General features: G+C 48.5%; 3 protein-coding genes across 8 annotated transcripts in view; 2 read left to right on the top strand and 1 right to left on the bottom strand.

Annotated features, from left to right (window-relative positions):
- Positions 1–11153, top strand: part of LOC121591088 (protein lava lamp-like) — a 126844-nt gene extending 115691 nt beyond the window's left edge. For 3 of the 4 annotated variants that reach the window (XR_006004512.1, XR_006004511.1, XR_006004513.1), the window contains 4 exons: positions 5862–8267; positions 8348–8479; positions 8842–9315; positions 9715–11153. Coding sequence is in view for 1 of the 4 variants with exons in the window: in XM_041911464.1 (XP_041767398.1) it covers positions 5862–8267; positions 8348–8479; positions 9715–9723 (2547 nt within the window). In the remaining 3 variants the exon portion in view is untranslated. The remainder of the gene's footprint in view (positions 1–5861; positions 8268–8347; positions 8480–8841; positions 9316–9714) is intronic. The other variant, XM_041911464.1, reaches the window with a different exon arrangement.
- A 306-nt stretch (positions 11154–11459) lies between these two features.
- Positions 11460–15354, top strand: LOC121587940. The gene is made up of 2 exons (XM_041905313.1): positions 11460–14937; positions 15007–15354. Exons 1-2 carry the CDS (start codon positions 11560–11562, stop codon positions 15190–15192), a joined length of 3564 nt encoding a protein of 1187 aa, XP_041761247.1. The 5' UTR covers positions 11460–11559; the 3' UTR covers positions 15193–15354.
- A 13-nt stretch (positions 15355–15367) lies between these two features.
- Positions 15368–26287, bottom strand: part of LOC121587941 (mucin-5AC-like) — a 40698-nt gene continuing 29778 nt past the window's right edge. For all 3 annotated transcript variants that reach the window (XM_041905315.1, XM_041905314.1, XM_041905316.1), the window contains exons 3-5: positions 17681–17936; positions 17476–17597; positions 15368–17393 (exon numbers count right to left, since the gene is read on the bottom strand). In XM_041905315.1, the coding sequence (XP_041761249.1) occupies positions 15696–17393; positions 17476–17597; positions 17681–17936 (2076 nt within the window). In that variant the 3' untranslated portion in view covers positions 15368–15695. The remainder of the gene's footprint in view (positions 17394–17475; positions 17598–17680; positions 17937–26287) is intronic.

Here is a 26287-nt window from a genome sequence, read left to right as displayed (position 1 = left end):
CTATCGGGCGGGTCTCCTAGCGGAGGCTCGGACGAAGGGGGGTGGCCGTAACTCCCTGATGGTTTGTTGATTTTCAGGCTGTGCGTTTTTTCTCACGAGGTTCAACCGGTCAGCCGTTTTCCCCACTACTCGCTCGGTTCGATGGTCAGCAACATTTTATGCCTGGTGCTCTCTGATACTTACTTCCAGCACAAGGCATGATTCAACCAAACCATGAAGCGTGTGTGTTTGTGTGTATGGTGACGGGGTGTGGATTGTTTTTCTTTGGAGTCTGTGGAAAGCTGCGGCCCCGTGCGCTGCATCAATGAAGTGACCGTGGATTGACGGCCACGGGTCTTTTGGGAGCATAATGGACGCACCGTTCCGTTGATCCGTTGATCCCGCAAAGGATATGGGCCCGCACACAGGTGTGGTGTCCCGTTGTTGCTGCCTTGGTGCCTGCGTGCCCAACTGCTTCCACCGTGCCAGCGACTGCAATGTTGCAGTGTTTGGAGAGCGAGTGAACGCGCTACTTCGAGGGCTGGATTAGTCATAATTTAAACACTCCGTCCGCTGCACGCTGGGGTGGGCTCTGGTCGCTGTTGAGCGTTATTTTTTTGTTGCCGTTCGTCGTATGCTGCATGTTCCATAGATTTCGCATAAGCCCGTCGGCTATTCGCTGTCGTTTGATCTTTGACGGGACAGCATGGGACGCGATCTATCGCACCGTACCAGTTTGGATTTGAACGTTTCAGTACGTGACGCTTGTTCGGCTGCTCCCGTGTCGAACGTCGTACATTCATCGTGTTTGAAAGTGTGTTGGTCAGTCGTTTTTTTTTTTTGCTTCAATCGGTGGGAGATTTACGCAGCACACTGTAGAGAACAAACTACCTTCGTTGGTGGTGCCGCAAGCGATTACTAATTAGTCATTTAGTTGCCCCGCTGGTAGAACATGGAGTGCTAGCGGAAGGTAGATGGAGTGGCAGAATGTAATCTTTAAAATGTACCACAACCAGAAGGATATTTGGAAAGATCTTTCCGAGCGATTATGAGCGGACGATATTTGGTTAGATGACAATAAAAAGTATATGAACGTTTAGCTCAATGGTGTGGTAGGCCAAGTTCGTTTAAAGTTTTATAACATCGTTATTACAGTTCAAGCGCCTTCCTCTTCACCTTTGACCTAAGCGGCCCGTCAAAAACGGCCTCAAGCCGAGTGAAGTTAGCCTAATGTTTGTTGGAATATTTAATAAAGTCTCCCACGAAAAAATCGGACTATAAAACACACAGCCAAACCGGGTCGCTTTGTCTCTTCGCGAACGGATTACCACACGTAATAAATACCGGCCCTGAATGGTTCTTGCAGCTTCCGCACAGCTGAGAAAACTGATCTTTCTGTGGATGGCGACTCCGAAGCGAAGGGAAACTCGCTTAATCTTATCTGTCTTTCCCGAGCCAGTATGGAAAATCTGTGCGCACCCTTTTAGCGCTGGTCATCATTTTCCTGAGCCCCCAAAAAAAAGAAGCCCTTAGACGCGTTTTCCAGTGGCATGAATGATAATTTCTCAAGCCTCGTAAATCACTATTCATAAGCGAATTCATTACAGCCACTTGACTCATTTCGGAAATGCCCTTTTTCACACTACTTGTATGCAGCGAATTACAGAACGAGGCTCAAGATTGGTTTCCCCGGGGGGAAAGCTTAATCTTATGCTGCCCTAACTGTCTAGGGTTCTTTTATCTGGGGTGATATGCCTGCGTGCCTTTGCTGTGTGAATTTGTCATGTGTCGGCATTCAGGCGAGTGAGACGGACTCAGGGAACGATATGACGGGGAGCTCAAATGAGGAAACATAGTTTTTCTCAGACTTATTTACAATAATACAGCTCTGTTATGTGAGATACTCAGGGCTATGTGAAACGGAATTTATTATATTTGAATATGAAACGGTTGTATGAGAAAATTGATCTACATAAATATATATTTGATTCAGATATTTATACGTGAATTTTTACAGTTAAAAACCTCACAATTTTACTGTACATTTCATCACAAGTGACAGATTGTTTATTGCTTAAAAGGCGTGTATTTTGGAACTACTTTTTGTCGCTATCATCTCGGCTTATGCTAAAATACACGAATCCAAACAACCATCAGATCAAGCGCCAGGCGCTAGCGTCAGAAGTCGGCCCGGTTCGCTTACAAACCTTTCCGCTTCCGTGGTGCCGCACCCCAGTTTCCATCCAGCCGCCAGCTGTTGCTGGTGCCGGCGAAGCATTTTTCTTCCCCTCTACACGCGAAGCCAAAATACGGCCCCGCTTGGGTGCTCGGCAGCATGTTCACGCGTCGTTCGTCCGTCCGCGCGCTCACAGTTGTAGACTCGTTTGCGCGGGCGTCGGTCGCTTTCGATTGATCTTGCGAGTGAGACCCATTGCGTAGAGGTTCGTCGCTTGCGTTAAAGCTCATTGAAGTTGTTCGATATAGTGACGCTTTGGAAAAAGCAACGAGAGTGTGCGGTCAAGGTTTTCTCGACGAGAAGTGAAAAGAAAGGAAAAGTGCGATCAGTTCTTTCTGCCACTGGTGCCTCCCGTCTCGCAGTTCACCCCGCCTCGCGTGAGTGTAGATCAATCAGCGTGAAAGTCAGCCACATTTAATTGCCCCTGACAATGATTGATACTTCTTCTCGGCCGGTCGGACGAACGGTTCGTGGTCACGTACAGTGCCGGCGGCGCACCGTTCAATACCAGAACATCGCTGAGCACGGAAAAAATAGTCTTTGATCGAGATTTGAGTTGAATGGCGGGAATGGAAAGCTAGAGAGCCTTCTAAGCAAGTACTTTTGTGATGTTTTGGGACTTACTGTTTGATACACAAGCAATCAAATCTACCGAGTGACAGTGTATACAAATTTGAAACAACAAATCCATACAAATATCCCAATGGCAACTCGCACTGATACATCGATCTGAAGTGAAAAGCGGATCAAAAGAGTTAAACGTTTCAAAGTCGTAAAATATGAAGTTTGTGTTTATGGTAATCAATGGCTTAGTGTTAAACCGTAACTGCGGCGGCGACGTTTGACACAGTTGGTTGATGTTTTTAACCGTCCGGGCATCCTTCAGCGAAGATTTCGTCGCCAGCATGGTGATTAGTGGTTCGTTTTTGGCCTGTAGAAAACCTCACACCGTGAACACGTTACAATCATGGTCGTAGGAGTCAGCTGGTGGTCGTAATGAAGCTGTGATGTGTGTGTTTGTGTGTGTTTGTGATTGTAGGACAGTGAAAACAAATCACGGTCCAAGCCACCCACACCAGTGTTACGTGTTAAGAGGATCAATCGAAAGTGTTGTGTGAGAAACGGCGACAATCTTTGAGCTGCTGTGTAAATTACGCGTTTTCAAGAGCGTTGTGGCGACTGCTGAATGGTACGTTTCAGGGCGGTTAAAATTATTAGGTTGTCAATGGGTAATTGACGTCTATCTAGCTTTGTATACTGCCGGTTGTAGGTTTGTCAATCGTTACTTGTGGTTTTTATACAGAAATGGGAAACCATATTGTGACAATTGTAGTTTGATAAAATGAGCTGAGTTTGTCGAAGAACAATTATTTACAACTGAGTATTGAAAGGCAAATCGTTTGACCCAAATTACTATATGAATTAATAAGATAAAGAAGAAAAAACAGTGAAAGGGAATGATCACTTTCTGCACCAGCTCTGTCTTATTCTTACATTATGCCTCGTGAGCTTATTAATGCCTTTTTTGCTAAACTTATGACTTCCCGGAACCTTGCACCAAGCCTCAGCCCCGCTACCAAATGGTGTACCACCTTTCTGTCGCAACCTTCCATAGTAACCTCGCTCTGGAGGGTGGGCCAAGCACCGTACGCCCGGTGGTCATGTGAATTACAATAATTTAGCACTCTAATATCACACTGGCGTGGCGGCATCGTTCATAAATCATGGCATTTTCCGTGCTTAAGTGTGCCCATTTGCTTGTACCGCCACGCGCATATGTAGCGAGATCACAAACAAACAAAGAGTATCATGGCTTGGGCAGCTGCAGCAGCAGCATGAATAATACAAGTAGAAAACGAAAAGGCAAACACACTCACACACACACAAAGTTCGTGGTAAACCTTCTGGCCTTCATGCTGGCCGATGGGTGAAATGAAGCAAATTGTGAGCAATATCTTTAATAACCGTTTTCTCGTCAACCGTAACATTGAAGACTTCAATGATATGTGAGATGGTAGAATGGTAAAATTTGTATGGAAGGTTGAATGGCAACTACACGCACATGAATTAATTGAAATAATACCTTCTGCAGAGTTCAAACTAATGTTTTCATTGTGATACATACATACCACAACCAGTCTGCAGTAGATAATTACTAAACAACAGTGTACGATGTAGAACGCTCAAACTTAATGCAACGACGGAGCACTTGGCATTCGCTTGATTCATTTTCCCGCGGAAGGGATCACGACATAGACGACGATGCAGTTGGCAGATAACGAAATGGCGCTGGCCACTTGGCACCGTTTTTCACCGTCCCCAAAGCAACGCTATGGGAAACGTTCAAGCACGAAGTGTAAGCATAGCTCAATGCTGCACTAGTTCTGACCATCGAATTGGAGCTAGCCATGATGCTATGAGTCAACAAAAGATCGTTAAAATAGCTTCCCTTTGGCTGTCCTTCATTTTCTTGTGAGTTTGAGATTAAAGTGTCAGGCTGGACGGAGATTCATAAATTAAACCATAAATTCCAGAACCTCTGGACGATAGATTGCAGACTAAGTTGCCTTTTGTCTCACTTAAGTTATAGTATCTATTATCGCGGCATTTAAGGGCTTGAAATGATTCCACGGCAAAGTTGGGGCGCTACGGAACTGTACGCATTGCTTCAGGCTACTGAATGTTTTGTTTTTGTTCCTTCAATTATCCAACCAAACCTCGGCCAGGTCGGTGACATGGACAACAAACTCCGCGTGCGTGTGTTTTCGTGCGTGAGGCAAGCAAATCGATGGTTCCGCACACCACCCGTATTGCGTGCCCAGTGCAAGACACGCTCGCGCGGGAAGCCTCGACACTTGGTGAAGCCCGCGATAATTAAAGATTTGTTGAACACTTTTAACTGCTGGGAACGATGCTCCCGCGGTTTGGCCCCGGCTGATACGGTACGCCCGGGGTTTAGTGCGTGCGCAGCAAAACCATGACCGTGACAGAGCAGCGGTTGTAGTAACAGCAGCAACAGCAACAACCACCACAACAACAAACACACCAACAGAAAGTGCAGTTGAACGAACTTGCCAGCGAGCGGGGGAGGAAAGGCTGGCTACCCGTTATACCGTTTAAACTTCAACCGTACGCTACTGGTTCTGGTGTGGAGAGAATTTTCCCTTCCACGGGAAAATTAGTATGCGAACGTGTTGGGTAGTTTTCGTGTGGCGTTATTTTTCTTTCTCCCAGCGAGGCCCTTTTGATTGCCGGCGATAAGGGATGGGGGAATTAGTTTTCGGAAATAATTATCCCAAACAGGGCGTTAGCCGTGCGGCGTGGAGTTCGCTTTGAGGAGAGAGCAGGTCATGCAGACGAAACCCTTGCCTGCGCGCCCTTTCCCAAGAGGTGCAGTGAGGTACAAAATTCTTGCCATTGAAACTAAAGACAAGTTAACGGTTAACGCGCGTAGGGAAGCTCGCATCTGGTGTGTTTCAGTTGATTGGGCACAATTTGTTACTTTGAGTACAGTTTCATGCGACGATCGTTTGTCGTTACATTTCACGGATGGTTAGGCTCTCTTTTACCATTTTCATTTAAGCAATTGCATTTATTTTCTCAATGGAACAATTATTAACCTTTTTTCCACTATCTCATCTTCCAGTGGTCTCTACGAAACAACTCAAGCCCAACGGTCGGCGGTGGAACGACAAAGGACGGCTGGACCGATACGGAAAAGGAGCACGATGAGCTGATAATGCTCTCGGAGCGATCCGACTCCGGTGTCACCTCACCCAACAGCCATCACCATCTGGAGGACCAGCAGAGCGGCGTACCGTCGCCGTGCGATCTCTCCCTGCTGGATCAAATTCCGACGGACGATGTGCGCAAGCGGCTCATCGCCATGACCAAGCGCACGTGCTACGACGAGGAGGACAAGCTGTGTCTGCTCCAGATCCTGTCGCTGCTGAACAATCTCGAGGCCCTGTCGCAGGACCATGAGATTGCCGGCGACGACATGAGCCTGGAGTCGCCCATCCAAAAGTACAACTATAGCCTCCCGGACAGCAGCACACCGCCGAGGGCGCTGCTGCATTCGGCCGCGGCCGCTGTGATGAATAGCTCCACGCCGTTCAAGGCTGCCGGTGGCAAGATTGTCGCTACCGTGCAGCCGTTCCACAGCTCGGACCAGCATGCGGCCGCGCCCGTACCGCCACCGAAAGCACCCTCGATTGCCTCGATCGCGGAAACGTTCGGTGGCATGAAGAAATCGTCGCGCTGGAACAACGCCACCAGCTTGCAGGAGAGCGGCGTGTTTGTGGACGAACCGTGCACTCACGTTTCCACCCAGACGGAAGCGGACGACTTCCCGGCGCTGGAAAAGACGAACGCCGAGCTGTGTGCCGAGATAGAGAAGCTGAATCGATTCCGGGAGAAGATCGAGGAGTGCAAGGGCGTAGCGGTGGCAGCTGTTTGCAAAACGCCCAGCAAGGGTTCGATGCTGGCGCTGAACATACCGCCCCCGACCGGGGATGAAGCGTGCGACCGGCGCCGACTGCAGTTCTACGTCGAGCGGGCGGAGATGCTGGAGAACAAGCTGAAGGTGTACGAGAGCAGCGGCGACCAGCAGCTGCGCCAGCTGGCGCAGCGATTGCAGCGCGAGGTACAGCTGGAAGGTTGGGTGAAGGAGCTGTCGGAGAAGCTCGGCCGCGTGGAGCTGGAAAACGAGCGACTGGAGGAGGAACGCTGCGAGCTGGAGGAGATCGAGAACGACACCCGGTTGCGGTTGCAGCGGCTGGAGGAAGATCTGGAAGTCATGGGCCAGCGGAACGAGGAGCTGGAAATGTCGCGCAGCTCGTACCAGTCCAAGTACCAGGACGCGAAGGAAAACATCGACAGCCTGGAGGAGCTGATTCACAAGTACGAGGAGAAGATCTTCCTGCTGGAGGAGAACGAAAACGAGCTGCGGGAGAAGATCGAGATCATTTACATGTTCATACCGATGCTGCTGCTCTACAACAGCTGGCAGCTGCACGAACAGTTCAAGCAGCACCAGGCAGCAACGCTGACACAGCAGCAGAAACAGTCCCGACCGCCGACGCTATCCTACGCCGAGTCGCACGCCATCCAGTGCATTCCCACTGACCACATCGACTACTACGATAGTGGCAGCTCGCAGGCGGACGATCTGCAGAACCGGCTGAGCGAGCTGATGAGCCGCGAAAAGGAGCTGACGCAGAACATTGCCGAGCTGAACCGGGCGTACAACGAAACGCTCGAAAATGCGGACAATCTGTGGGCACAGATGGAGCGCGAGTACAAGGAAAAGATCAGCCGGTGCGAGCAGGAGGAGGCCACCCTCAAGTCCAAGATCGCCCAGCTCGAGGAGCGGCTGAGCAAGGACAGTGAGTACGCGAGCGAGCGAATTGCACACCTCGAGGAAGCGGAAAGCAGCCTCAAGAGTCGCGTCAGCCGGCTGGGAAAGGAGAACAAGGAGCTCTCCGCTAAGCATGGTGCGCTGGTGGAGGAGTACGGCACGCTCAAGGACGATTATGCCAAGCTGCAGAACTACCTGCGCGGACCGGCTGCGGAAGCGCTGGAGCGCGAGAAGAAGCGTGTGCTGGCGCTGGAAGACGAGCTGGCGCACACCGAACAGATGCTGCGCGATGGCGAAGAATCGCACCGTGCCGAGGTGGGCTCACTGCGCGGTCGTTTGCTCAACTCGACCAAGGAGCTGAACCACATCGAGGTGACGAACAGTGAGCTGCGCGAGGAGGTAGAAACGCTTGAGGGACGCATCCGCGAGCTGATGTCGCAGCGTGGCAGTGACGAGGAGCGCATCAAGCAGCTGACGGAAGAGCTGGAAGCGAAGCAGTCGCAAATTGTTGCACTCCAACACGCACGCAAGGCTGGTGGACCCGGTACCGGTAGTAGCCGGGCAACGGTTGGACGCAGCTTGGCACAGGAGCTCGAGCGTCCGCTCAAGGGTACCTACACACGCCACGGCTACGAGGTGCATCCACTGGGCAGGAAGTTTCCCGACAGCGACAGCAGTGGCAGCGGTAGCGAGGTAAGCAGAGTGACTGTCCACAAAGGGAGCATACTCCAAAAAAGTAAATAACTTCTATTTTCACAACCATTGCGTTGCAGGATCGAAGCAAGTTTCCGCACACGAGACCATCGGCATTTGAAACCAAAGAAGTGAAGAGCCTTGCGGAGACGATCATTCTGAATGCCGAAAGCAGGGGAATGAAGACGCCAAAGAAATCGTTTGTTGAGGAGGTAGGTATTCCAGAGCATTATTGAAGCTTGCAAAACGATCCGAAGCCATCGGTAGAAGGTATCGGACAACGAGTAGCGGAACATTCCGGAAATAGTCGCATGAAGTAACACGATGTACATCAAAAGTAGCGTAGTGAATTGTCTGGATCGCGTGATCGCGATTCGGGTGTAAAATTGCTTTGAAATCTTATTTGTATGGCCATTCGGATCGATGCATTAAATCTCATCTTCATTCTAACCTCCTCGTTCATTCTGAGTCATGTATGGTAGCGAATAACGTCGGGTGTAGTGAGTGACTCTAGTAGAATCTGGTTGAAGAATCAAAGCACTGTACACTGACCGCTGTCGGTACGTTCTTTTAGGCACGCAGCCGATTCGCCCGGTGGGTGTGAGATGCTGAATCCTGGACCCGAGTGGACAGGATGTCCCGAACTCCCGAATCTGCCAAATTTTGCTGGAATAAGTACAATACCCCTACCCCCATCCCTGCACGGGCCATCTTACTGGTGTGTTCCCTCGAGTGATCTCGGACAACGGACCGTTGCTTGCCCTGAAAACAACCGCCAAGCAACAGTGTTACCATCCCAGCGCACACGTTACACATCCTTCCAACACGCACACGTTACACTCGGACACGAACTCAGACATGCAACAAGTGCAAGCCTTTTTGGGGTTTGGATGTAATGTTTGTGTTGTGTCGTAGAAGCGCATCTTCGGCTGTGAAGTTGAAGGTTGTGTCACACCCCTCCCTCAACCATCCCTGTTCGCACAGCATCCTTTGATCCTTGTAGCGCACCCTTCCCGCTTTGTCCCGGACTTGCCAACAGGTCAACGTGGTGAGTGTCATTGGATATGTCGTATGCCTGCGTCGTCTTTGATGCGGCACACTAGTTTTCCTTCCTCCTTACCTTCCCTAGCTCCTAACCGCTTTCCTGCAAACTTTGACTACTTCTGGATAGTTTGTCTCACTGGCCTGTCTGTATGTCCTTCTGTAGAGTTCTTGATCATTCTGTACGATCAACATCCCTGTATCTGTTTTGTTTCACCGGTAAACTTACTCTCTTTCTTCACTGGCTCTGTTTTTTCGTTTCCAACTGTTTCCGTTTCTAATCGACTGGATGATATGCACCTTCAGTTGTTTCTTGTCTCTTTGGCATTTATTGATTAAAGTCGTTAAAGTCAACCTTATTAACTTTGCTATCTTTCTTTCATTTTTTATCTCTTCCCACAATAAGATGAACTGATACAAACCGCCACCCGGATATGCGATCCCGCAACAGGCGCAGGAAATCTGAAGTGAAACTCCTTCAGCCCAGCATCACCAGCAGCAGGACAATCGGTAACACTCTCCGCCGTTTTTTTAATGCTCTAGGACGTCCGATATCGGAGCCGAAACAAATCTTCATCAAGCACTCCTTCCTGCAGCTTCTGGTCGGCCATTTTACCACCTCCCAGTGCAAAGGTGGACTCGAACATGCGTCGCCAAGGCAGAAGCGCGCCGGCAGAAGGGCCCGGAAATGAGGAGAAGAAAAAATCTAGTCGTTGTTTTTGTTGAATGTGTTTATTTTTGAGGTACTATAAAACAAAGTAGTGTTAGACGTTAGCAATGAAAGCTGCAGCAGTAACGACTGCAGAAGATAGGCGGTACAAAGGCGATCGTTCGATCGTAGTGCGTTACTGGCATGGCTGCTCTTGTGTAGAGAGCCTGGTGTTTGCCCATGGCAACGGATCGACAATGCATGCGCACACCATTCAATTACGATGTACTCCCATAACCAGACTCTGTAATATAGACTGAACAGTAGTAGATGGTTGGCAGCAGTTGACAGCTTTTAGATCGTATCGTTTTTTTTAATAATTAAACTCTAGTTTGAGCGTTCATGTTCGTTGCGTTTACAGTTTGAATGATAAGTTCTCAGCTTAAGCGAGTTAGTTTTGCTAAGCTTTTTGTTTGCCTTTCATCCAAACCACCTACGGAAGAGCTTCAGTTTGCAGTTAGTAAATATTGGTTCGTATTTTGTATAATTTTGCCCATTTCTGTATGATTGTGAGTTGCTTTTAGAGTTTTTGATTTAATTTTACCATTCGTTTGTGTACAGTATGCTTGCGTTAGTTTGTGTTTTTTGTAACATATTTTATGATATCCGATGGGTTGGCTGGTAAATGTCGTCCTTCCCACGGGAAGGACAGTCCGATGGCTAGTAGTTCTTTGTGCTATTCTATATACGACTATAACGGTTGAAACAAAATAAGCAGTTATTTTTCGTGGCGAGCCATGCAAGCGAGCAATGATCCGTCAACCGACCCGGTCGGTATTATCGGTCATGGTGCTTTTGAATCGATTTTGTGCCTTCAGCATCGATTGAAGGATCGATCCTTAGTACGTTCGTTCCCCGAAACGGGAACTGGTAAACGATCAGTACCAGCTACCTGCGTTCCACCGGGACGCAGTGCGAACTTGTGAGCTTCCAGGGTATTATTTAAACGTGTTACTACAAACTGATATGTATGTCCCACATTAATCAATTGTTCAGGTTTTGTATAAAGTGAACATGTAGAGACAGTGAGTGAGTTGGAAAGCGAGAAAGTGGAGAAAGAATGAGTGAGAAGCAGAGAAAAAGAAAGAAAATAATAAACAAATATACGCCGTAGTTGTGGTAGTGAACAATTATAACAGTATGATGTGTGTTTTTCGTTTTGCATGTTTTTACTGTCCGAAAAATCTTTCTAGAAAATTCACATTTATTTATAAAAGAACAAAAAGAATTTGATGCTGGTTTTTGAAGGTATGCTAATTAATTTGATAAGTTTTTGTTGTAGCAGACTTCTGTAGTTTTTTGCAAAAAAACATATTTTGGACCTTTGTAAAAATGTTGGTCATCCATTGTGCAGAATCGACCACTGTTCGTCACGGTGCGCTGATTGCATACTTTTAGGCGTAAATCTTCAAACAGCAATGCGTTCGAAATCGTAGCAACCAAACATTTGTTCATTCCATAGCAATTATTTTGGTAGTGAGTTCATCGTTTTGCAAGTGTTTTTTTCGCGTTAATCTAAATTGCTGTTTTCAAATCTAAACCATGCAAAATAACCGCCCCAAACCGCGAGAGAGCCCGTCAGCACACGAGAGGGAATCTATCTACGATGAAACGCGCCATATGGTGAATAATCTTCCCATTTCCCCGACTATGTACGATGGCACGTATCCTGCATATGAAGAGTTTACCAGCAGCCTGGTGTTGCAATCGTCAGTTTCCGAGCTAAGCTTTTCTTCCGAGTCCCCGGACAGTGACTCGCATGTACACTTTCAAAACGTCGATCCCATCATTGAGCTTCCTTCGACCCCGCTGAAGGATGGCAGCCGGCAACCGGAAGAGTGTACAGTCTGTACCGACATCGAAACCATATCACCGAGCACGATTGGTGCTGCGCTGGAAAAGTCCGGTACGGTGCTGATGCAACGGTCGCTGGAAAACCGGCTAGCCCAGCAGCTAGAACAAATGCACGCCATGATGGGTAACGAAGACGAGTTGGTCGTGCTGAAGCAGCACAGCATACGGGCGATGGCTTCCCAGCCGGCCTTCACGAAGGACATGCTGCGCGATTTCATGGAACATTCGGAAACGATGTTCAACCTGGTGCATGAAACCAACGGCAATAGTGCACAGTTTGTCATCGGGATTGAGGAAGCGGAAGCAAGCGATCCGGATGTTCCCGGCTGTTCGCATCGCCCGGTTAGACGTTCCATAGTACCGTCCGTTACCAATGACAAAGGAGAGAATGAATTTGTAGGATGCTTTAGCAAGGACAACGATATGGTCTTGTACAAACGCACGATGCCGGAAAAGCCGAAAATGGAGCGAGAAGATCGCGAAAGTATCGATTCCCTTATCGCTCATCACGCTCAATGTCTCGTGGAAGCGGATAAAGTCACCAGTCCGACGGTTCACGTGCGTCAGGATAATGATGATAATATGCTCGCCTTGCTGACCTTTTCAGATCAGTCATCGGCCGTGCTAAAAACGACCAGCGCCATGACGGAAGGCATTACCTCAGAAGACGAGCTGAACGAAGCGATACTGAGCACTTACCGGCAGCTTGTCGCCAAACCGGACGAGATGATATCGATGCACACACAGACTGCACCCGTTTCGGGTCAGAAACAGCCAGCTTTCGATCTCGACCGGCCAGCACCAGCTCACAGACATCAACTACGTCCCGGTGTGATGAACAATCTTTCCAATGCAACGTCCAGTTTCGGTCTTTCCAATGAGTCCACCTTTCCTATGGTCGTACAGGGATCTAGCAAAAACTGGATCAAGTGTCCTAGAATGCAACATGCAGCGGAAGTTGTCCTCAATCTTCGACTACTACTGGAAGAGTACATCCTGCGAAACATCTCCGTCACGGGGACGGTACTAAAGTTTGTTTCGCACGTCCTATCGGAAGTGATGCGTTGCACCCGGCAAGAAGTGGGCGATGAATTTCGACGCCTTGGACTGGTGGATAAAATCAAACATGTACATAACGAGATGTTAATGCCACACAGTCTGGAAGATCCCGTTACGATAGTGAATCAGTTGCGTCACACGATTGAAGAGATTCAAAATTATCCGCTCAAGGCGCGATCACTTGCGAGCGGTGAAGAGGCATGGAATCGTGTGCTGCATACGCTGGAGAAGCTTTCCTGCGAGCTAGACCACGAGATTGAACATCCGGAACAGTTCATCGAAGCATTGCAGTATGGCCTGGTGCGTGTCAGCGAGACCTGCACTGGATCGTGCAGTGTGCCGGAGAAAAAAGTTGTCTCCATTGATCCTACACCGGTGGCAACCGGCCCAACGGTGTTTCCCACAAGTTCTAGCGTGTTGGAGATTGATCGGTACGAGGCACCTTCCGTATCGTTCTGTAAACCCTACACCTGCTTCTTCGAGCGTATCGTTCTCTCCATCTGGTCTGTGCTCGTGTGGATCATGAATCAGATGAACAGTTTTTGGGACTTTCTGAACAGTCCTCCACCGCCTCTGCTGGGAACCCCTTCACCGTCCGTGTCGTTCCACCGGAGCGTGCTTGATAATGAAAAAATCCCCCACCAGCGTCACGCAGAAAGCAATGGACTAAATCAAGCAAGAAACGTGTTACAAATTGCGCTAGAAAGATCAGCCGGAGCAGAGATGACAGCAGACTCGGAAAACGTTCCGGATCGTTCGGTAAATGCACGATCGCTGAAGATGTTCACGCAACTGTTGCAAGATGCTGGCAGTATTGAGCTGAAGTATTCCAGCTCTCGCCACAACATTCACCTGCAGCTGCACACGAGCGTCTCGGGTATGCTGGAAAAGCGGGAAGCGGACGACTATCTGACGATGACGGGCAACATTCGGGATCACGATGCTGGTGTGGCCGTGTTCTTCGACACCCGCATTATCGATCTGGAATCGCTGGCAAAGGTCGAATCGGTGATGGAGTGCGTCACCAGAATCGGGCGACTCTCGGACGACGTGGAAAATAGTGAAGTTTTATCCGAGGAAACAGTTGTACATTCGGCTACGGGAACGGAACCGACCACTGAAGACGAGCAGGTTGTAAGTTCGCTGATTGAGGATATGGTGTGCAATGGAGACTATGACGAAGAGTTGCCTATCCTCAACACTGCAGGGGCGGAACAGTTGCTGAGAGAAATTAAACACTGCCTGCAGGACCTGCTCTTGCCAGTTACATCGGCGGTGCACAAGTTATGCGATCAATTTGGTAACGCAGGCTTTGGGACTTCGCACAACATGGCGGAGGAGAACGCATCGGAACGCTATACGGTGGAAATACACGAAGATGTTACGAATGAAGAGGAGGGTCACGCTTGCACCGACCATTCTTGCGTTATTTGTAGCAGGCATGTCTCAACTTCAAATGAAACCAAGGAGAACGAAATTGGCGAAGATAGCACTCCGGCCCTTGAGCAATCAGCTGAGGAACTCACGTTGGTAGAAACCACTGGAATTGAAGTAGACGAATCACTATCTCCACCACAGGAACATTCTTCCGAGCATTCCCAGTTGGCAGAAACGATGCAAGAGCTACTGGAACTGTTTCACGCTACAAACGATCGTCTGGAAACGATTGACACAGACATTAGCGCCATTCGTAACGAAGTACAGCAGCTAGTAGCCGGACAGCAACAGCAGCAGCAGCAACCTGTCCCGGAAGGTACTCACCCACCTGCCCAGACCGAAAGGCGTCGATCCCAACGTAAATCTTTAGCCCAAAAGCTACGAAAATCGTACGAAGCACCGATCGTTCGATGCCCGATGCAGACTCAACAGCCGATTGGATCATTTGGCCAGATTGGTTCGTACTGTCCTACGGAAATCTACTCGTGCCATGCAGTGAGCCCGGATGTGCTGGTCGTTCACTGGAGGGTGCTGGATGATGATGTGCTACACTGTATAGCTGGGTTTGAGGTGAGTTTGAACTTGTTCGGTGGTGGGATTAAAGTTGCGTATGCTTTATTGAGAGGTTTTGTTTCGCAGATTTACGTCGATAATGAACTGCGTTCTGTTTGCTACTCGAACAAACGGCGCACGACTCTGATTGGAAATATTGATCTTAAAAAGCATCACCAAATTACACTGAACATAACGACACGTGATGACTTAGGTTCGGCCTGTGAGAAGACAGCGCAATGGGCGCCTGCGTTCTTCCTGTATCATACTTGAATTTGTTTTAGACAACTATTTTTGTATAATTGAACTATGGTGCAACTTGATCTAATTTTAGACAGTGCAGAGAGTTATGTTCATGCTTAAGTTGATGAACACCACACTGCTAACGAATACTATTCATTGTGTTATACATTGATGTATATTGTAAAAAGGCAACACAACGGTAGTACAGTTTTTCACACTTTATTTAATCATACGTTATGCCGTACATGAAATCGACATATTAGACATGCACTATTCATTAAAAAAAAGAAAGGATCGTGTATTTACAGCAGGACGCGCACCAGTGATACCGCGTCCAGGGATCGCACATTCTGAATGGAAGCAAGGAAACCTTTCCCGACCGCGGGTGACGAGGATGATGGTGCTCAGATGAATGGTTGATGATGCTGAACCTGAAGGTGGGTGGAGCAAAAAGGTGATGATGAATGGAGACGACGATGTACTCAAATGCATTTGCAGGCCTGGCGAACATGGCGCTGCCCCCGGGAACTGTCTCATCGGCGAATCTTTACGCACGGTTCACAACTACCCGGTCGCAGGAACCCCGGATGGCATTCGGGACATCGTGCGTTTTCCCCGTACCACGCTCGCGCACTGACACCGGGCGGCGCACTGCCGCGCGATGACGCATCGCTCGGGATCTTCACCTGGAAGGAATCGACTGCCTCGACGTTGGCGTACTGGCCCCCCTTGGCCGCACCGTCCAGCGGGAAGGTAAAGTCCGGGATGGCAAACTGTTGGCGCAGCTGCAGGTAGTTGTGCTGCGGCAGCGGCACTACCAATTTATTTTCCACCTCCACCCGATTCTCGCCGAGATTGCCCGTCTCGGAGGATATGGAACGTGCCGTCTGGTTGTGTTCGCGGCTCTGGCCCCCATCGTGCGCTAGGTGCTCCTGGGAGGCTGGGTTTAGTTGGGCATTCAGACGATCGTCTGCTGCGTCATTGTCCACCTTGCGGTTGCTTACCGGTGGCAGCAGCCCATCGAGTGTACTACCCTCCACGCCCGGTGCGCCTGGTGCTGCCGGTGCTTCGAGACCGGGTGGATCTAGGCCGAACGATGGAACCGACCACTTCCACTGGTAGTAGATCGGAGGACCTTGTGTGGTCGCGTCATCGTAGAATACGTACTCCTTGCGCGGCGGCACTAGATCGTTGGCAGGCTTCGGCACACTGAATGGACGTGGAATTTTGTCCTGATTAGTGGGCGTGGGTCGGGCAGCAGGAAGAGGATCGGCCACGGCCAGCTTGTCGATGGCCGTCTTCACCGGACCGGCAGACGGTTCGTTCGTGATCGGTTGGCGCGTGTAGATGGACTCGCTTGTGTAGCGCGTTTTGATTTGATCAAAGTTGGCCAGGTTCTCGTACGGCGGCAGAAGCTCCCGCGAGGGTGCGGATACACCCACTGGGACGACTTGGGGACGCTGGTTGGCGAATCGGTTCTCGAACAGTCCGGCCGTTGCTGCCGGCGGGCTAAAGAGGATCGCTTTCGGTGGCAGAATGGACTGGCGTGGATCGGACAGATCCGACACCTGCGGATTCGCTGCGAGCGGTTGGAACTGTGCAGGCTGTGAGCGCGGAAGCTGTTGAGTGCTGGGTGGCGTTTGGTTCGTTGTGCGAACCGAAGCCGTCGTTACGGGAGGCTTCGCAGTGGTCGAAACATTAATCGTGCTGCGCTGAGTGCTGGGAACACGTGGCCGAACGGTGGTAGTCGTCGGGACGTTCGAGACAAACGATGAGCCACGTGCTACCGTCGTTGGAATGGTGTTCAGGTTCGAGTCGGCCGTTGGGACGGGTTGCTGCACCACACCGCGCTGCTGATATTCTGTCGGCGTGAAAGGAGGCTCGTAGCGACGGGAAGGCGTTTTAACCGTCACCGCTGGTCGCTCGCTCGTCGTGATGGTGATCGTTTTTCGGCTTTCATTTTTGTCCTCATCGCGTTTGGTTTTGGTTTGGCCGGGCTGTTCACGAGCTGCGGGCTGAGTCTCATTCGCCGGCGTTGCGTTCTCATCGGCAAATCGGCCACTCCAGTGGATCGGCAGCCCGTGGTTGCTGGCACTCTCCTGGAAGATCTCCGCGTTCGGGCTGGTGGTCGTACGCTTCTCGCTCTGTCCCTTTCCCACGATGCTGGAGCTTGGCGAGCGGGAACGGCTTTGCGTGTCGAAAATTGCATTCTGTCGTGCAGGTGTACTCGACTGGTGAAAGTAAAAAGCAATAAAATAACATCGTTTGTGGTGAGAATAGGCACACCCCGCGTCTGTTGTTCTTTAAAAATACCTTGAAGAAGTTTTTCAGCGACGGTGCTCCAAAGTCGAGCGCATCCGGCCGATCGAGCAGATCGGGTCGTGGTGTCCGGATTTCGTTTTCCTCCTCCGGCACAAAGGGCTTATCCCGTTGGCCTGAAATCGAAGAAAAAGGTAATTATGTGAATAATTGTTCTCCACCCTTCCGACACAGATTTTGATTCTTCTCTGCTTCCTACCAATCAACAGGTTTGCCGCATAGTTGCTTTCCGCCTTGGAGCAGTTGACCATGTACCAGTGGTCACAGATGAGCATACGCTGCTGGAACAGTGTCGTATTGGGACAGGCGTAGCTGAACTGCCGCCCGAGTCCGTCGCACATGTGGTAGATCTGGCAACCCGTTTCAACGTCCGCATAGTAGCCGGCCGCCCGGCCAGTACAGGAAAAGCTTGTCCTGGTGCCAAACTTGAACGATCCATCGTTGAGCGGTCGCGACTGAAGAGCAAAGAGAAACGAAGAGAAGGTATTGTTATTAGCTAAAGCTGCTTTTTACGATGCTACGAGCGTGTGAGAACTTTTAGGTACAATATGTAATTTTTCAATCGATACGCTTTGATCGTGTCACGGTCATGTCACGGCATAGATGTAACTCCATTTAAAGCTCTCCCAATCGTTACCTGAAGCTATTGGGGCTATAGTTTGTTGAGTAATGAATTTGTACGGTATAAACATATGACCTTCTGTCACTTGAATTTGTTGCTTGGGAATTGTATTGAGGGGACGAATGAAGGAAACAAGGAATAAAGAATGAGTCTAGCGCAAGCGTTAAATCAGTACAGACGTTCCTCTCTCTACCAGTTGAGAAATTCAATAACTAAAACATTATGGTCCTTCGTAGAACCGGATAGAATTGGCTATCGAGATAACGACAATTCGTTGCACACGGGTGCATTAGTGGCAGTGTATTGTGCGTTTGCTGTTTCGATACTCGTAGAGAGATTGAGGAAGTGTGCATAACGGCAGTGTATTGTTCGCGCGAGTGTCACAGTGTGAGTTGGACACTAGGACATTCAGTGTGCGTGTAAAATAGCTGTGCGCGTTCGGACAGGCTCATACTTGAGCATACGCATGCGTTAGATCGTGCACTTCACAAGTGGCTTAATTGTGAAGTCCAGATACGCAACATTTGGTGCATCGAGCGTTCAAAGTGTAGAACGTTTTCGGTGAGAAGTGTTGTGTAGCTTCAGTGCGGGAGTGCAAGTGTCCCCACAAACCGAGTACCTGACTTCCAATTCGTGGAACGTCGTTGGTGGTATCGTTTGTTCCAGTGTAGGTGCGCAAGTTACCTACACACGCACATCGAGCGTTTTCAATCTGTGGAAACGTGGTCGGTGCGATACATTATTGTGTGTCGTCGAACCGCTGCCGTTCGAATTCACAAGAAATTACCAGTGCAGGTTTGCAAGTTCCTGTACAAAGCATATCGAACGTTTTCAATACGTGGAAACGTGGTCGGTGCCAGTTATTGTTTCTGACGGTCAAGCCTCAGTCTTTTGGACGCTTGTTGAACAATACATTGTTCAAGTGTTAGTGAACATTGAATTCAAAATTGTATGTTTCAAGTGTAGGTGAGCAAGTTCCCTATACACGTACATCGAACGTTTTCAATCTGTGGAAACGCGGTCGGTACGGTATCTTTTTGCTTGTGATCGATCATCAGTCGTTCGAATACGCAAGAAGTGTTTTCAGTGCAAGGAGGCAAGTTCCCTGCTTAAGGCATATCGAACGTTTTAATTCGTGGAAAACGTGGTCGGTGCTAACAAACGTATTGTGAACAATACGGTTCGCGCGCGTTATTCAAACGGAGTGAGCGTGTGCGCGAGTGAACAATTCTCTCTTTTCGGGTTAAGATAAAGGTTCGCGCGCGTTATTCAAACGGAGTGAGCGTGTGCGCGAGTGAACAATTCTCTCTTCTCGGGTAAAGCAAAGTTCCGCGTGTGTTAATCCGGGTGTGTGCGTGAGTGTGCGAACAATAAAACCGCGTGGTTTGAACTAATTCTACGGGTAGAGTACGGGACAAACTGAACTATTTTACGAACATTCAGTGTTGTGAAAAGTGTTTTTTGTTACAAGTGAAAATGCCTGGTTCACCAGTTCCAACGACGTCGGCGGCGTTTGAGGAACAAGACGCATCGCATCGTGTATCACATGTGCAAGCTGCATCAGACAGCGATCATGTCCAAGCCAATCCAATACTGAGGGCAGCCGTGGCAAGAGAAGCTTCGGAGAGTGAGTTTGCAGGTTTTGAATCAGTAAATTCAAGTCCTACTTTTCCAACAGCAGCAATGCTGGCGGAGAAAAGAAAGCGAATGCGTCAGCATTTCGACCAAAGGCTGGACCGCATTGATCAAGCACTACAGCATGCAACAAGAGCGGATGCCGCTTTTCTGAAAGGATGTGCGTCACGCTTGTCGATGCTATCCACGGAATATGAAACATGGCACACCAACAATTTGGTTTCTTCTTCCAATGCACAGTTCGAACAAGAAGAAGAAGAGTACGCCTCTTTCGAGAACCGCCATTTTGAGCTTTCATTGGCAATTGAAAGAAACTTGTCATCAAGTGTAGTTTCCACACCAACACGCGATACCATGCCACACACAAAACTTCCCGAAATGCGCTTGCCAACTTTTGATGGAAAGATGGAAGATTGGTTACCGTTTCGAGATGCCTTTCTCAGTCTTATTGATCGCAATAAGAATTTAGCCGACGTAGACAAGCTACGATACTTAAAAGGCTCTCTTCAAAAGGATGCTCTTAACGTAGTAGGAGACATCGAAATCACCGACGCAAATTATTCTGTTGCCTGGGAAGTATTGAAATCGCGATTCGAAAACAAAAAGCTAGTGGTGAAACGATATCTTGATGGATTATTTGCGATACCACACATGAAAAAGGAATCATACGAATCACTGATTTCTTTAATTGACAGTTTTGAGCGTGGTGTTAAAATGACGACTAGAATGGGAGTGGCCACGGAAGGATGGAGCGTGCTCTTAGCTCACATGGTCTGCTCTAAATTAGACCTGGCCACACTTAAACAATGGGAAATACATCATAGCTCAACCAATGTTCCCACGTATGACGAGATCATGAAATTCCTTCGCAGCCAAGCAACTGTTTTGCAAGCCATGGCTCCAGGCAGGAATCGAACAAGTGAAGCAACAACAGCTGGAGGCAGAATGAAAACCCGCAACGAAGTGTACAGCGTGGTTAAGCCGGCGACAAAGGTTTGTTCATTCTGCAAAAGGGCTTCACATGCTGCGTACCTGTGCGAAGTGTTTCGAAATGCATCTGTGGAAAAGCGACACGAGCTAGTGAGGAACGGACAGTTGTGTTTTAACTGTTTGTCGGCGGGTCATCAGCGAAAGGATTGTTCGTCCGGATCTTGCCGTGTATGTCAGCGAAATCATCATACGATGCTTCACAAACCGAATTCTCCAATTGATCAGTCGTCATTAGCATCAGCGTCATCACTGCCGTCTACATCAAATGCAGAAGCAGCTACACCGGCTTCTATTGTTCAACATTGTGCGCGCAACAATTTCGAAAAAATAATCCTGTTACCAACAGCAATGGTACAAGTAGTGAATGTTGACGGAACACGTATCTGGGCTCGAGCTTTACTGGATGGAGGTTCACAGATCAACATTGTTACGGAACGATTGGTACAGCTATTGAGAGTCCAGAAGAGGAACGAGCATCATCTGCTTGGTGGAATAGGGAAGGCACAGCATTCGTCTCATCATTCTGTGAGCCTTGCTATCCACTCTCACTGCTCTACCTTCAAGGCAAGCTGGAAGTTCCATGTGCTGCGAGAAGTGACGTGGGACCAGCCAGCACATGCAGTCAATCCGGAAGGATTGAACCTACCGAAGGGAGTGACGTTGGCGGATCCTCATTTCTATGAGCCAGGGCCAATTGATCTACTTATTGGGCGAGAAGGTTACAACGATCTACTTTTGGGTAACATTCTTCGGTTGAATAGCCCAAAACTACTACTGCAAAACACGGAGCTGGGTTGGATTGTCTCAGGTCAGGTAAGCCAAGGTCTAACACACTCTTCCTTAGTGCTCAACGTCATGACGCTGAATGACCAACTAAGCCGGTTTTGGGAACTGGAAGGCTGCTACTCCCCTGCGATGTTATCCGTCGAGGAAGCTGAGTGTGAGGCAGCATTTGTACAAACAACTTCACGAGACCACGAAGGCCGTTTCGTGGTAGCCTTACCAACGCGTACTGAAAGGCTTAATCAACTAGGTGACTCTTATGAAGCTGCATCACGGCGGCTACAATCGCTCTGTAGGCGATTAAATATCGACTCGAAATTGAAGCAGGAATATTCTAAATTCCTACAGGAGTATCTCGATCTAGGACACATGGAAGAAATTCCATCTGACCGCCATGACATTGGAAAGCTCACGACTAAGCTAAGAGTCGTATTTGATGCATCCAGTTCTACTGATACAGGGGTATCCCTCAACGATGCACTGATGGTGGGACCTTCAGTGCAAGATGATCTTTTGTCGTTGTTACTCCGATTTAGAGTACCCAGATTTGCGATTTTGGCTGACATTGAAAAAATGTATCGCCAAATTTGGGTGAAGGAATCCGATCGTCCACTTCAACGCATCCTGTGGAAAGAATCTGCTGATGATAGAATTCGCATCTATCAGCTGAAAACCGTTACGTACGGCACAGCCTGCGCACCTTACTTGGCCACCCGTTGTCTGCAAGCGTTGGCTAAGGAAGGAGAAACAAGATATCCCAGGGCATCCAAGGTCCTCGAGCAAGATTTTTACATGGATGACATGATCACCGGTGTGGAATCTGTTGAAGATGGCCGGATTATTTGCAGCGAAATAAATCAGCTTCTACAATCGGCAGGATTTCACCTGCGCAAATGGGCTTCAAACTCGTCTGAGTTACTGGAGCAAATACCAGCTGAACTACAAATCGAGGGAGATGTTTTGAACATCGATCGCAGCACATCCATCAAGGCTTTGGGTTTAAGATGGATGCCATCATCGGACCAGCTAGGGTTTAGTGTGCCTGGTTGGAAGGAATCAGAAATCATCACCAAACGCATTGCGTTATCAGACTCAGCTAAGTTGTTCGATCCTCTTGGACTGTTAGGACCAGTCATTGTAGTAGCAAAGTGTTTCATGCAGGAGCTCTGGAAGAACGAAAATACCTGGGATGAACCTTTGGAGTCTGAACGGCAACAATTCTGGTTGCGCTTCAGAGAACAACTCGCTGATCTGACTAGCTTGACAATTCCACGACGAGCAATTGGTGGAACAGTGCGAATTGAAGCTCACGGATTTAGTGATGCTTCCCTACGGGCTTATGGCGCCTGTATCTACATACGAGCAGAATCGTCCGATGGCCAAGTTTCAGTACGGTTGTTATGTGCTAAGTCAAAGGTGGCACCGATACCTAATACCAAACGGAAGAAAAACGTGTCCCTTCCACGGCTCGAGTTGTCGGGAGCGTTGTTACTATCACACTTATGGCAGAAGGTGAAGCAAGGGGTGAAATTGGAGCTTAAAATCAACTTCTGGGTTGATTCAACGATAGTTCTTCATTGGCTTTCAAGCAGTCCTTCCCGTTGGAAACAGTTCGTTGCGAACCGAGTTGCGGAAATCCAGCACCAAACCTACAAGATGCCTTGGAGTTATGTGGCCAGCGAGCACAATCCAGCTGACATTATTTCCAGGGAATGATGCCTTTGCAGCTCATGGATTCCCAACTTTGGTGGCAAGGGCCCCCATGGTTGCATCTTCCAAGTCAAGCTTGGCCTACGAACAAACCCAATACTGAAATTTCCTCGGAAGATTTGGAAGAGCGATCGATTGTAGCCACATCTCAACAGGTACCGCCAAATTTTCTATTCGATCTTTCTTCATCTTACGAAAAATTGGTGCGACTTACGGCATATCTGCTGCGATTCATGTACAATTGTCAACCGACACACCGCGGAAATCTACGAAAGGGGTTTCTAAAAATAGATGAATTAGTGTCAGCGTCTCTAACGCTCGTTCGTCTGGCCCAACAAGAAACCTTTGCTGAGGAGCTTCGGGATGTTCGTCAAACTGGAGCGGTCAAGCCGAACTCAAAACTGAAACGCTAACACCTATTCTGAAAGAGGGTATCCTACGTGTGGGTGGTCGTTTGCGAAACGCGCCTGTTTCGTATGAACGCAAACATCCGATAATTTTAGCGTTTTCTCACCCATTGACCCTACTGATTGCGCGTTCTTATCATCGACAATATCTGCATGCGGGACAACAAGAGCTCATATCTAGCCTGCGTGAGAGATTCTGGCCCCTTCGCGTACGCAACCTGGCACGAAAGGTCGTATATGAATGTGTAAGTTGTTTCCGATCCAAACCAACAACGGCAGAGCAAATCATGGGAGATTTGCCCAGCGAACGCGTAAACCCAGTTCTCCCATTCTACAACACTGGTGTGGATCTGTGTGGTCCATTATTCTATAGACAAACCAACAAGAAGGCTGCTCCAATCAAATGCTATGTTGCTGTTTTCGTCTGTCTTGTGATCAAGGCAGTACATGTGGAGCTTATTGCCGATTTGTCTACTCCAGCCTTCATTTCTACATTGAAGCGTTTCATAGCTCGTCGCGGTAAACTATCCGTAATCCAGTGCGACAACGCCAAAAATTTCCGGGGAGCTGATCGAGCGCCCAAGGAGATGTATGAGCTGTTCCAGAAACAACAACATCAGGATGCTGTTACAACTTACTGCGGAACGGAAGGGATCACCTTCAACTTCATCCCTCCGCGGTCACCCCATTTCGGTGGGATCTGGGAGGCCGCAGTGAAGTCGCTTAAACGGCATCTCAAGGCGACGATAGGATCCAGTATCTTGCGGCGAGACGACCTGGAAACTATCTTAGTTCAAGTGGAGGCTTGTTTGAACTCGCGACCGTTAACTGCACTTTCCAACGATCCAGAGGACCTGGAAATTCTGACACCGGGTCATTTTTTGATTCAACGGGCGCTTACATCGGTCCCTGAGCCATCTTATGCTGAGATTCCAGGCAACCGCCTGGACCGCTATCAACAATTGCAGGAGTATGTTCGGCGGATTTGGAAGCGATGGAATCGAGACTACTTGTCTGGTTTGCATCCGCGTACCCGGTGGACTTCAAGGCGAGACAACGTTCGGGAGGGCACTATGGTCCTGCTGAAGGAGGACAACCTTCCCCCTCTCAAATGGCGCTTCGGCCGAGTGCTGAAGATTTATCCTGGTGATGACGGCTTGGTTCGAGTGGTTGATGTGAAAACGAAGGATGGAATTTACAGAAGAGCCATCACCAAGATCTGCATACTGCCCGGACAGAAGGAAGACAGAGAGGTTTCGTAATAAGGGTTGAAAGCTACCTTTCAACGGGGGGCGGCTATGTTGAGTAATGAATTTGTACGGTATAAACATATGACCTTCTGTCACTTGAATTTGTTGCTTAGGAATTGTATTGAGGGGACGAATGAAGGAAACAAGGAATAAAGAATGAGTCTAGCGCAAGCGTTAAATCAGTACAGACGTTCCTCTCTCTACCAGTTGAGAAATTCAATAACTAAAACATAGTTAAATAGTTTTTTTTTCTTCTAAAGCTCAATGCTCTAGCAGGTGTAAAAGCTAATTAAATCCCATCATCGCCATAAACCTCACCACTATCGGGATACAAACTGTGTTGATTGCCTGTTTGACACCGTGCAACGTGATTGAATCAAACATTTGGTCATGCTTTGTCTAGCCGTGGGGATTGACGGAGTTGTTTCTTCCATTTATACACCAGTAATGTGCCAGACTTTTGGTTAATGAATTTTTCCACCTCTTCACATCTTTGAATGTGCGACAAACACACACACACACACACACATCGAAGAGGAGAGCTGGGAAGCGATGTTGAAAGCGGTAATTATTGGCAACACCATTCCATGCACCGAAACAAAGGCCGGGTGCAGAAATTGTGCTCGGTCGAGGACAAAGTTGGCACACGTTTGTCATCCTAAATGTGGTGACAATCGAACTTGCTGATGAGCTGGAATGTTGGGAAACGAAAATGCTCATTGTAACGTGTCGTTATGCTCGTACCGGGATGCAAAGGGTTGTTTCGATACGATGCGAGCACGAATGAAAGTAACTATGCTTGCCAAATTCAAACCAACCCATTTCAGCATCCTAAATACAGCAGCCTGAAGCCTGCAGAAGCTGATCACTGATCTACTGTAACGATCTGTCTCCTTTAATCCTAATACTCTCTAGTGGACGTCTTTTGTTTGTAACAACGTACCCCGTCGGAGGCCACCATCAACCTCTGTAAGCAAACAAACATAATTACATGGGTAGTACAAATAATCAGCCGGCTTTCGCTTGAATTTGAAAGCGAAGCTTACCGTTTCGAGCTGTTTTTGTTTGCATTCAATAATGCTGACCCTGTTGTAGCGGCACCGGGCACTTGAAACAACGTGTTGCATAAATTATGCTGCTTTTTTACATATCCACTCGTACGTCCACTCTTACATTACTGGCAAACTTGAACCCATCATTACGATCACTCGATCGGATGAGACTAACACAGATTTAGAGATGAAAGTAAGTCAAGTGTGCTTGGAGTGGATGATGTACTGTTTGTAAATTCTTATCTTTTTCAAATGCCATTCCTCCAACACCTTACCCCAGCACAAATTCCCTCCTTGCGTACTCACCCTTAGTAGATGCAAATGAAAAAAAAAATCGTTAAATCGATCGGTTTTTGT

The sequence above is a fragment of the Anopheles merus genome, chromosome 2R, assembly GCF_017562075.2.
Source record: "Anopheles merus strain MAF chromosome 2R, AmerM5.1, whole genome shotgun sequence".
Lineage (NCBI taxonomy): Eukaryota > Metazoa > Arthropoda > Insecta > Diptera > Culicidae > Anopheles > Anopheles merus.
This window is presented reverse-complemented; position numbering and strand designations above follow the sequence as displayed.

Bases quoted from the DNA above. Each gene is read 5' to 3' on its own strand.
- LOC121587940 (XM_041905313.1), top strand. From the start codon at position 11,560: ATGCAAAATAACCGCCCCAAACCGCGAGAGAGCCCGTCAGCACACGAG. The intron at 14,938-15,006 runs GTGAGTTTGAAC...TTTGTTTCGCAG, and splicing joins ACTGTATAGCTGGGTTTGAG to ATTTACGTCGATAATGAACT.